Source organism: Amblyomma maculatum, chromosome 9 (assembly GCF_055883805.1).
Source record: "Amblyomma maculatum isolate TAMU_Amacu chromosome 9, ASM5588380v1, whole genome shotgun sequence".
In the NCBI taxonomy this organism is placed as follows: Eukaryota; Metazoa; Arthropoda; class Arachnida; order Ixodida; family Ixodidae; genus Amblyomma; species Amblyomma maculatum.
Genome location: NC_139352.1, coordinates 65,461,604 through 65,473,696, shown reverse-complemented (window position 1 = coordinate 65,473,696; position 12,093 = coordinate 65,461,604). Strand labels below are relative to the sequence as shown.

General features: G+C 46.2%; 1 protein-coding gene across 1 annotated transcript in view; it reads left to right on the top strand.

Annotated features, from left to right (window-relative positions):
- The window catches only part of LOC146179258 (calcium-activated chloride channel regulator 3A-1-like), a 38,096-nt gene extending 33,195 nt beyond the window's left edge, over positions 1–4,901 (top strand). Inside the window, exons 12-13 of the mRNA XM_084578932.1 lie at positions 2,111–2,398; positions 4,126–4,901. Of these exons, the coding sequence (XP_084435058.1) occupies positions 2,111–2,398; positions 4,126–4,772 (935 nt within the window). The 3' untranslated portion in view covers positions 4,773–4,901. The remainder of the gene's footprint in view (positions 1–2,110; positions 2,399–4,125) is intronic.
- Positions 4,902–12,093: the final 7,192 nt, after the last annotated feature.

Genomic DNA, 12,093 nt, shown 5'->3' with positions numbered 1-12,093 from the left:
GGCCAAGAGCTCGTGGCTCTCAGCGACTCTTATACCCCAGTCCACCAGCTGCTTTTGTGCAGCCGGGTCCGAGCTGGACACCCCGATCTCCCATCGCTCCATGTCCGTCAGTTGCCATTCTGAGGGTGACTGGAGCTTGGATCAAATGTACAGGATAGGCTGAATTTCTGTTGGTCTTTAGGTGTCCCGCAGAGCGTGCCTACATGAAAGAAAGGGCCGATGTGGATACGAGTGAGGTGAGATGGAGATGGAGATGTGTGAGACTGTAGCTTGCGCCAGGTCACCTGCTTGTGTTTAGATAGAGATTTGGGGGAGGTACTGAAGCCGTTGCTCTCTGTTGTGGAGAGAAGAGTTATAATTAACGGGGCATTCGCGTGTATTGCCTGGGTCTGTAGCTGGCCCTGCTGGACGTGCGCTTGAGCTGCATTTTGGGCTGCTTCATTTCCAGGTAGTCCGAATGAGCAGTTACCCATAGAAAGTGTGAGTCTTCCTTCAAGCGAAATTGCGGATTGCTGTTTTTGAATCAATAAAGATTAGTGTGACGGTGCTTGAGGAGATTGCCAAGATAACTGCAGCTTCCTCTGCCTGTAAAGAAGATGGGGCTTTAATCTAACCGGGAACTAGGGATGGTCGTTAAGCGTAACAAACCAATGTTCGTAAAACATAACAGAGTGGATTCAAAGGGAATACTTGAGTAGCAGTTTCTACCGGCTCCACAGGAGCGGGCAGCTAAATATACGGAAGTATCCTGCGTGTTACAGCAGATGTGGTTAGGCTAACCATGATGATAATGAATATAGCAGAAGGATTTTTAGAAACGTGAGCGTTAACAAGACCTAGTTGTCCCTTACGCGAAAGCAGGTTTTACAACCCTTGCTACTGCCCCTTCCTGTTTAAATGATCTGGGGTTCACGGAAAGCCTTTAGCGGCGTAATTAAATGCGTTTCCTTTATCATCGTAATATTATATGTGCGCCTTTGAAATTGAATGTTTCACTTTACAATCCCTTTAGAGCGGAAGCCCTACTTCGTGCTGCGACTTTTAATTTCGTTTAGCTGGTTTCTAATAAACTTGACTCAAGTGCGTAGAGGTGTCCACTGATAAGTGACACCTTGCGTTCCCCTAAAACTAGCTTAAGCAGAAAATATGAAAAATCATGGAATGTAAAGACAGTGTTGTAGATATATTGTGTTTACGCTAAGGCGAAACTTGATGTCCCTTCGAATTCAAAAGGTCGAACAGCGTAAATCTTCCTAAAGCATTCAAAACATGCCTAAAGAGCCCAGTTTCACTCCATCCATAAGTCCTGACCCCCCCCCCCCCCCTCCCTTCGCAACCTTACCCCTGTTTTCATTCTTGTGAAAAGAGGCAATGCTCCACAGATAGCATTGAAAGTGGCTCTCGAATAAAACATTTTATACTGTAAGGGAAAACACGTTTAAGCTTTCGCTATCTGAATGTCCCCACACATACACTGAATAAAATGTCTGCTTGCCTTGCTTCACGCTAGCGTCACACGACATATGAGCTGAAGGAAAACAGAAACAGGTTACAGTAGCCCAGTCACAATAAAGACAGGCAATTCGGAATAAACGCAGCAATATGGTGAAAATAAGGCGGTGATGACAGGCCTAGCATAAATTTATGGGAAACCTTTCCTGTATCTAACCTGATCTGCACTGTTTGGACAGTCAGCAAGCCAGCTAAGTTTTTGTAACATACAGGGGTTGAGCTTGAAAAGCTTGTCGACTAAACTTGGCGGAAGGGGACCGTTTTGTGATTATTCAGTGTCGGGTGCCTCTTATGTCACGAGCCCCGTCATGCTGGGCAAGAAGGTTATAAAAATTGCTTAGTGGTGGCTAAGCGTAAGCCGAGGAAGCGGAATCAAATCCCAACCACGTCGGCCGCTCTTTGGTGGATACGAAAAGCTAGGTTCTCCTGTACTGCGTGATGTCAGTGAAAGTTAAAGAATCCCAGGTGGTCGAAATTATTCCGTAGCCCTACACTACGGCACCCGCATATCCTGTGTCACTTTGGGATGTTGAAGTGCACAAACGAAATGAAACGAGCTTTTTCCAGGGTACTGATTTCTGGAAACCACTGTGCGCAGATCCAGACTTCGATGATGGTTTTGGGATCCCGATGGACCAATTCATTATTGTCAACACAACGGCCGAGGAGAATAACGGAACTTCTACTGATGGGCAAGACGGCGGCCCCTTCCAGACGGTGGCGTCATGTGGGTCATTCGAAGTGGCGGAAGAAATTCTGGAAGAACAGGTGCCTCCATCGAACATCCGGGACCTTAAAGTGGTCTCAGTACTGCCAGGAGATAACGACACTCTTTTGGTGACGCTCACATGGACGTGGCCTGGAGCCCACTTGACGTCCGGGAACGGTAAGCATCAAGGGACACAGCTTGAATTGATGCGAAGTCCGGAAATGATATTAGAAGCAATTTTTATGAGACACCTTTAAATAAAAAAAAAATCAATATGTGAAGAATTGATGGAAGAAACGTACAGGGTTCATTGCCGTTAATAATTTTAGTTTTCTGTTTAACAGCTTGAGTTTTTCGTGCCAGATGCCATGTATTATTGCAGGAGAAGTACACATAAAACTAATTTCTCATTCATTATAAGACCCCTGTGTATGCGGAACCAGGGCTCTCAAAATGAGCATCAAAAGCATAGCCTAGCTTTTATTAAAGAAATAAAGTCATCAAAGAATGAAAGAAATAAAAAGATGAAAAGAATCTGACGTAGAGAGGAAAAAAAGGTAAAACAATGCGGGAAGCAGCGGCGAGGTTAAAGCAAACATACGTGATATCAAATAAGAATTAATCTTTCTGTTTTACTGAAAAGATGTGACACCAAAACAGACAACACTCAGAAAGAGACAGACAGGAGGGGCGCCCGTTCTGTCTGAGTGTTGTCTGTTTTGGTGCCGCCTGTCCTGTCTGTCTCTTCTTTTCTTTTTGACTGTTGTCAATTTTGGCGACACATTTTATCAAAGGAACATGCATCAACTAGCCCCCGGCAAGTGTTATTGTTCTGTTTCAATACTGTTAGCTAAAGAATTTGCTGAGGTAGCAATTACGAACGAAGATTGCTTATGCGGAGATGATGGATTGTTCCAGCAGAGTCTCATACACAGAAACAAGCGAGGCATTAGCGATATAAGTATTTCTTCAAAAAGGTACACGCAACTACACGCTACATTAGAATTCGAAAACGTTTAGGAAATTCGCTTGCAAATTCTGGGAATGGGAACTTGTCATGCAAAATACATTGGGGCCGATCAATGCTTAAATTAACTTCTAGACAGGAGGATAAAACTGCCGCGGCAATAGGCACTGCCATTGTGTGAATCTTTCCCATTCAATAACTTAGGAAGGAAGGGGAGGGGTTATCATTTTATTGCTAAGAAAGGAGGATAAACTTAATTTCCTTTGTTAGCTAGTAGTAGGATATGGAGAGGGTACAGCCCCATCAAGTGCCCAAGAGCTCGTGGCGCTCGGCGAGAAACGCGAGAGATTGTTTTAAGTGCCGCACCGTAACGTCCTGTCAGCTTATGCAGCATGTATATATTATTTATGCTTATTGTATGGGCTGATTAACAATGTTTCATAATAAAATCATAACAGAGAATGGAGACAACGTGAAATAATGTAACCCCGAAGCATGGCTAAATAACAATCGGCAAAGTTAGGAGGGTGTGCTATAACGCCTATTACTACGCGTACGCTAGAGTTAAAATGAAGCTTTAAAGCTGGTGATGTTGCATCAATCACAGTCACTAGAACATAATCAGAGGGATTACATTGAAAACGTAGCTCAAAATGGCATTACTCTTTAGCTGCAAAGACTGAGTTAGTAGACATATAGACCATGCCAGTCACTATACTAAGCCTTACCTATCGCGATTGTCACGGCTGACCTGACAGTCAGGAGGCTGTGCTGTGCTGTGTAAATATATAAGACAAACCTTTGCACCAATACTGATTCAAACGGAGGCTCGCGAAGACTTGATATTCATAAGGTGCCACTCTTTCTTGTAAGGTCGTCCTGATTTGTCATCAAATCACTTTTTGTTTACACACCTTTCAACTGCATTCTTTTTCAGCTTCTCTAATAGAAATCAGAGGTAGCAACCTCGTCCGCAAGTTGTATTCGGACTTCGAGAATCAAGCAGAGATCAAGAAGCGTGACATCGCCCAAGGCAACCTTGACCCCCTCCCGTCCGGGGCCGTGCACAAAGTGACTATTTTTCTGCCACGAGCATTCTCCTGGACTCGGCCAGATGGAGCTATTGAATGGAGAGCCTATCTGGCATGCCAGGTCGCCAACAGTGGCGGGTTGAAGTCCAACACATCGAACGTCGTTGTGGTGGCTTACACACCTCGTTCAGTGACGACTTCTCTGGCCACAAGGACAGCCGCTACGACAGCAGAGGAAATGACAGAGGGAACGACAACAGAGGTCATCACTACGGTGGCAAGCACAGCAGTGTCGACTACCACAGAAAGTACGACCAAAATGCCTTCTTTCACTACTGTGGAAGCCTCTACATCTGCGCATGGTGCCCAGGGTAACCAAGAGTCGGGTGCGTTTCTGCCTGTACGGATGTGGATCGTGATAGGCAGTATTACTGGCGTTATCGTAGTTGCTATTGTGGTTGCAGTCCTAATCAAGAGAAACTCAAACAAAAGAATGGGTGACTCCTACGTTAATCGATCTTTGGACGTGCAACGGACGACTTCGTCGCTGTGAACAAGGTGGTACGGAAAGAACTGGGAATTTCTGAAGCGGATCTGAAGGCATTTGCGCCTTTGTTGCAGTACGTCAATAAGTTGTGGCTTTATCGAGATTTGTTTCTGAGAGTGGTTCTTCGCCGAATAAAATTATAATGTCTTCAAAAAATATTGCTAATATAGCAAATATTGGGAAAACGTAAGTAGCGCCAACTGAACACATTATCTGATTGAGGTAGCAAAGGGGATTGAATTTATTGAGTTCATTTCAGTTGCTCTAAATAGCTTGATGTTCTCAAATTCGGGGCGACAATTCTTCGGAGAAGGGGTGGTGCCACACATCCAGAAAACAAAAAGGGGCAGTAAATTATGTTTGTATATTTATGAGGTTAGTTTACCATTTTTTTTTTAGCACCTTGGTTCGCAAACGGGAGGAACACGGAAGAACCCAAGCAGCAGCTGAAAAACGGAATAGACTCGATACTCTGCGCTTAGAATAACACCGTGCGGGATATGAAAGTTTTGTGAAAAGGGCTATGTTGAGACCGTAGGTTGGCAATGTCTGCAATAAGCCTAAATTCAAGAAGGAACGGAAGAGATTAGCACCGGAAAAAGTCCTAGAAAGACTAGAATGCACAAAGAAAAAACGTAAAAGCAGTATCTCGCGGCAGAACTTATATTCCTGATATTCGAAGCCCAAGAAAAACTAGACTGCACAAAGAAAACGCGTAAATTGAGGATCTCGCTGCAGAACTTATATTCCTGATATTCGGCTTAGTGTTCATGCAATGAGCAGAAGCAGTGTTAATACTATGATTAGCGCGATACCTTGCAAAACAATACGTAGGCATCCTGAGACAAGAGTGATCAAGGTCGGCCGTCGTGATGTGCTCAGCGATGTGCTGATCACGCAACAAGATTTGCAACACAACAACACTGTTGATTATCATTGGAAGGAGCTTTTAGTCAGCAGGATAGTGATCAGCGGAAGCTTTTGGTCAGCAGGAGTGTGATTAGCGCGGTCGTGAGGGGGAGGAGTGACTAGATCCACATAGGTATAGAACAGCTGCGTTCCATGAGGCTAGTTTCGAGTTCGCCGGAAAACCAAAGGGTTCTGGTACGCAATTCATAGTCCACATACCGCGACAGCCAGCTCTCACGGTAAGAAAATACATTTTTCTTCAGCTGTCAAATGAGACGTTAGTGGTGCAGGAGAAGGACTCCTCGACGTGTACTGCAGAACGGGGCGGTACCACTGCATCGGCACACACACATAACTTCTTCACAAATTGTTGACTCTTACAAAGGTTTGCGAGGAGGAGAATTCTTAACAATTAGCCCTCTCGTCCAGCAATCAATTGTATGGCACCGCACGTCGCCTATAGATCGAGGCTGCACAGGGAATTCCTTGCCCCTGGAACAAGTTTTATAGCAACTCATGCACAGCTAGGATGCAACATCTCATAACATAAAAGTCAGCAATTCTGTCGGAAATGAACGTTTCTTTGTGCTATAACAGATTCCTAAACGCTAAACTCATGATAGAAACGGTATCGTGTCTACTAAAGCCATTACGGACAAGCTGTCGATAAGCACATTAACTTTGTGCTTGAATATGTAAACAAATGGAGGAATAACAGGCAGCAGCGCACATTGTCCAGTCATCTCACCTCCATCGACCGCGCTAGCTGTCGATGGACATATATATATGTCTGCTCTTCGTCCCGCGGGTAATTGTGAAGAGGAAGACGTACACGAGGAACATTCTAAGCAGTGACATCGTGATGGCTACGCGTGTTGGACCTGACGGTGTTCGCTGTCGCTGTGCACGCCGCGTCCGGCTGATCTGCTCAATAAAGCCCCATCTTACAATATATATATATATATATATATATACATATATATATATATATATATATATATATATATATATATATATATATATATATATATATATATATATATATTGTAAGATGGGGCTTTATTGAGCAGATCAGCAGGACGCGGCGTGCACAGCGACAGCGAACACCGTCAGGTCCAACACGCGTAGCCATCACGATGTCACTGCTTAGAATGTTCCTCGTGTACGTCTTCCTCTTCACAATCTTCCGGCTGATCTGCTCAATAAAGCCCCATCTTACAATATATATATATATATATATATATATATATATATATATATATATATATATATATATATATATATATATATATATATATATATATATATATATATATATATATTGTAAGATGGGGCTTTATTGAGCAGATCAGCAGGACGCGGCGTGCACAGCGACAGCGAACACCGTCAGGTCCAACACGCGTAGCCATCACGATGTCACTGCTTAGAATGTTCCTCGTGTACGTCTTCCTCTACACAATTACCCGCGGGACGAAGAGCAGACATCCTGGCGACTTACGGCGTGAGCAAGGCGGCAGGGTCGTAATGGGGTTTAAGGCTCTGGACGTGAACAGTCTCGCGTCCGCGCCGGCGTAGATCATGAGACGACGTAAGAGGTTCCACCACATAATTAACCGGAGAGATGCGTTCCAGAACTCGGTATGGGCCATGGTATTTAGCAAGATATTTTGAAGACATTCCAGGAGTATTGGAAGGTATCCACAACCACACAAGAGCGCCAGACGAGAAGTCCGGTGTCGAGTGCCAAGTTGTCATGGTGGGATTTTTGGCGGTACTGGGTGTTAGCTGTGAATGCGCGGGCAATTTGTCGACAGTCGTCAGCATGCTGGGCTGCTTGAGACGCAAAAGTACACTCTGATATGTCTGGATGATACGGGAGTATGGTGTCGATTGTAGTAGAGGGGTGACGGCCGTAGAGGAGAAAAAAGGAGAGAAGCCAGTAGTAATATGCGCTGCGATATAGTAAGCGTAAGTGACATACGGAAGGACGAGGTCCCAATTTGAGTGGTTGGAGGAGACGTACATAGAGATAATGTCGCCAAGGGCACGATTGAAATGCTCAGTGAGGCCATTAGTCTGGGGATGATAGGCGGAGGTTGTTCTATGAATAATGTTGCATTTGGTGAGCAAGGCTTTCACAACGTCACTCAAGAAAACGCGTCCTCTGTCGCTGAGCAGCTCTAGAAGTGCGCCGTGGCGAAGAACAAATCGCTGCAAAATGAAGGAAGCTACTTCTGACGCTGTGGCAGATGGAAGTGCGGCGGTTTCTGCATACCTGGTCTGATGATCAACGGCTACAATAACCCAGCGGTTGCCGGCTGCAGTGTAGGGAAGCGGCCCGTACAAATCAATGCCGACGTGGTCGAAAGGGCGTGGTGGATTGGGTAACGGTAGCAACTGTCCAGCGGAACGTTGAGGAGATGGCTTGCGACGTTGACAGGTGAGGCAGGAGCGAACGTACTTGAGTACGAAGGTGTACATGCCCCGCCAGTAGCAACGCAGCCGGAGACGAGTGTATGTCTTGAAGACACCCGCATGACCGGATTGTAGGTCAGCGTGGAAAGAGTCACAGATTTGCGAACGTAGATGCCAGGGAATAACTAGCAACCACTTCCGGCCATCTGCGCAGTAGCTGCGGCGGTAGAGGAGGTTATCGCGAATGGCGAAGTGGGAAGCATGGCGGCGGAGAGCACGCGATGGAGAAGCATCTGCAGGATTGGAGATAAAATCTAGGAGAGAATGTATCCAAGGATCTTGTCGCTGCGCTGACGGCATGTCATTAATGTGAAGCGATGGTGGGGAAATGTCGGAAGAGGAAAGGCTTGCGACCTCAGCTGTAAGGGGGCAGCGGGAAAGTGCATCGGCGTTGTGATGCCTGCGGCCGGAGCGGTAAACACCGCGGACATCATATTCCTGAAGGCGAAGAGTCCATCTTGCCAGTCTGCCGGACGGATCTTTCAGTGAGGAAAGCCAGCAAAGCGCATGGTGGTCCGTCACTACTTCAAAAGGGCGGCCCTAGAGGTAAGGGCTGAATTTAGTAAGAGCCCAAATAATCGCTAAGCACTCTTTTTCAGTGACAGAGTAGCGTGAGATCCTTGCTAAATTTCCCGGTCCCATTAGTCAAACGAAACTACGCCTATAGTGTATATGCAGTGCTCTGCGCGTTTATCTGAACCATTTGAAATATTCTCGTGAATGAACTGGAGGCCCGTTTGCTGTGCAACCGCGCACAATGTTTGCGCGTCGTTGGCCTTTTCGTTGCTTAGTAAGTTTGACAATGATTATTACTTGCTTTGACAGCGCATGATGAGAAATCGAAGCCGTCTACGACGAGATTGAGGAAGCAAAGGAACTCATTTTCCGCCGAAGGGTAGTTGTGCTGCCATTTTGAACCATTCCGAAACGTCCACGCCTGCCCCAGCGCATTTGCTCCGGTGCTTTCCTCTATAGCGAGGCCAAGGTACTTTCAGAAAGCAAGTGCAATACCATATTCAACTTTCACACGTACGAAACTTTCGCTGCACGCAGCTCCTGCCTACATTCCAGACTCTTTAAAGTTATGTTGCACTGTGCGAGAAGCTGAGCTTTATGCTCTGGCTTGAGATTATTCGCTGCGTAGTTGTGGCATATACCCACAGAGGGGGATCGGCCAAGAATTGTATAGCAAAGAAAATTTTAGTAGGGTCCCGCAACTTCTTTCTCCTCCTCACTGGTAGTCTCCCAGCGAGTTAAAAGGTGATTGTTGCTGAGCCTTGTCCCTGAACGCAACCTAAAGGTAACATACACTCGCTGATGGCAGGAAAGGACGGTGAAGGTAATTGTATAGTGTAACCGTTTCCGTGCCGTTACCTCCTGGCAAATTTCACAGCTGGTTTAGCAGCTATTAGGAATCAAAAATATCATATAACGCAACCTAAAGGGGAACAGACCCCAGGAATGATGCAACTTATTTTAGTGTTGTGAAGATAAAACAAAATAAATAAAATTTCACTCAGACGGTTCGAACACATGTTTTGAATACTGAGATAAGTAGTGTTGATCCAGTGAGCTTCAAAAGCGACGGGAACGGCGGCAATTAAATGCGCTTTTATTCGGTTTGACAATATTTGAAATATTTGCAATAATTGCGGTCATGTGATGTGAGGCTGCTCAGAGGACCCTTGAGGGAACGGAATCGCGCCTATTCGCTATGCCGAGCAGCGGCTGAACTCATGCATTTTAATGTAACCATTGCCTTCAAGATATGTTTTTGAACTTATATTGTGTTCTGGGGCATTTATGAGGAAAATATGCGTTTAAATGTCGCTGATACGAGCGATGAAGTCCAACCAGATGTTCCAGCACATGTTGCATTACACATGTGCAAACCCCGGCAAAAGCCAAGTGTTATACATTCATCGTATGCTTACCTCTGACGAACTTTCTGTGCCATGGAGCATGGTGGTCGTCGTCTTGACGCAGCGGACACAGCATGTTTCTCAGCTAACTTGTCTCTGGATGACTTCGCAAGACAAGCAGCGCTCAAGGTTTTCCCCAAGTACGACGTGGTGCTCGCACCAGTTACAAGAACTAATTTGTGGGGCATGCCAGCCCATGTCGATGAGCTGCCATCTGCTGCCAACGCTGAGGGAATCGCGAGCCCAATCTCCACGCCAAAAATAATTGCCGCTATAGATGAAGCCAATCGAAAGACAGCGCCTGGTCTGAACTCCATTACGTACGAGGTTTGCGAGCACCTCGGGTGGCGCTCGCTCAGATGTTGCAAGACAGTTGGTGCGGGCAGTTTTATCAATCCGAATTCCAGCATTTGACAAAGGCACAATGGGATCATCTTGAAGCTATAAACTCAGAGGCAATGCGGGTCATCACCTGCCTCCCTCGCATCTCACCGATCGTGGTACTCCAAGAAAACTCGCAGCTAAACACAATAGATGAACTGGTGCGGCAACGACGAGATGCAAGCAGGCTTAAGGGCATCCTCTCTCACGCAACGTGCGCTCTGAGGGCTTTTTCTTCGTCACATTCACTTCTATCACCGCCACTGCCAGTGCTTCCTCCTTGGAGTTTTGTACAGTTGAGCGATAACGAGCCAACTGATTTACGACGGCTTAGAACACAGGAAACGCCGTCGTCAGTTTGCAAGCGAATTATGGAACAAGATGGCCGCTTGCCACAAGGATCCATTATAATTTACGTCGACGCGAGCATCCAAGCCTGTCAAGTGACAACTGAAGTTCACTGCCCTGAACAGGACATCAAAATTTCAATTACCGGAACCTCCATCTTTTTTTGTGTGTTTAACTGCTTGCAGTGCAAGAGGCGATTCGCTCTGTAACCGTCATTTCCATGCCTCCCACGGCCCGATATTGTCATACGCACTGATGCCCTGCAGGTTACAGAGCTACTTAGACGTGTTAGTGGTAGCACAGAAATCTGCCAAAACATACAGTCTAGCGGATGCATACTACCGCCAACTCGTATTGAATGGACTCCGCGTGGCCTTTTTAGCCTCTCAAAGCTAGGCAGATTCTACGACCTGCCCTTCACCCTCAACATCGACATCGCCGAACCTCATAAAATTGGACAAATGCTACCCTATCTTTAACAAAAAAAGGAACACCTCCAACGCCGCACACGTGCTCTGATACATCCGTGCACGGTAAGCCTCCCCCGCGGTATAACTAGTGCAGAGGAGGTGACGCTTCGGAGGATTAGAGTTGGGGTGCCCCTAACCTCGGCAGTGATCAGAAAGTGGCCTCAATTACAACACTGGTATACCGACCCTGGGTGCCCCATCTGCAAATCCAGAAATGCAGAAGCTGACATCCATCACATTCTGTGGGAATGTCCAGCACTCAAGCCAACGCGCATCCGGCATCTGGTGGCAGCCGGCCTCTCCCTTCATAATCCGCAGTCATCTGCAGCTTGGACACATCATCGGTCACTCCTGGACTTCATTGCATCAACCAACCTTTATTCATTTATTTAACCACACCGTTCATCCTTCATAGCATTTTTATGCCTTGAGGTAATAAACTTCGCAAAAAAAAAGTGTCAATGTGCGCTTGCAGGCACGTCAAGAAGAAAGAAGAAGAGATCCCTAATGGAGGCCGCTGCATTTTTAGCTCCTGGGCGGTTGAAAAGCACCTGCGTACTTTAATTCTGACTCGTGCCTTTCATCTCAAGCGCTTCTGGGCTCCCACGCACCTGTCTCTTGCAGCATGTGGATATTAGAAGGTGGATATTTACTCTTGGTGTTCACATCATTGCCCCTTGTCGAGAGAAAAGGTTTTTCTGTCGGAGTACACAATGCGGGCATGAAGTATTTCAAATTCGTGCACGTTGTGCATTTCCTTTCGGTGCTGCCCTGAGTGATCGTGCCTTTGTTTTAACTGTTGATCGATTCGCACTCACCCAA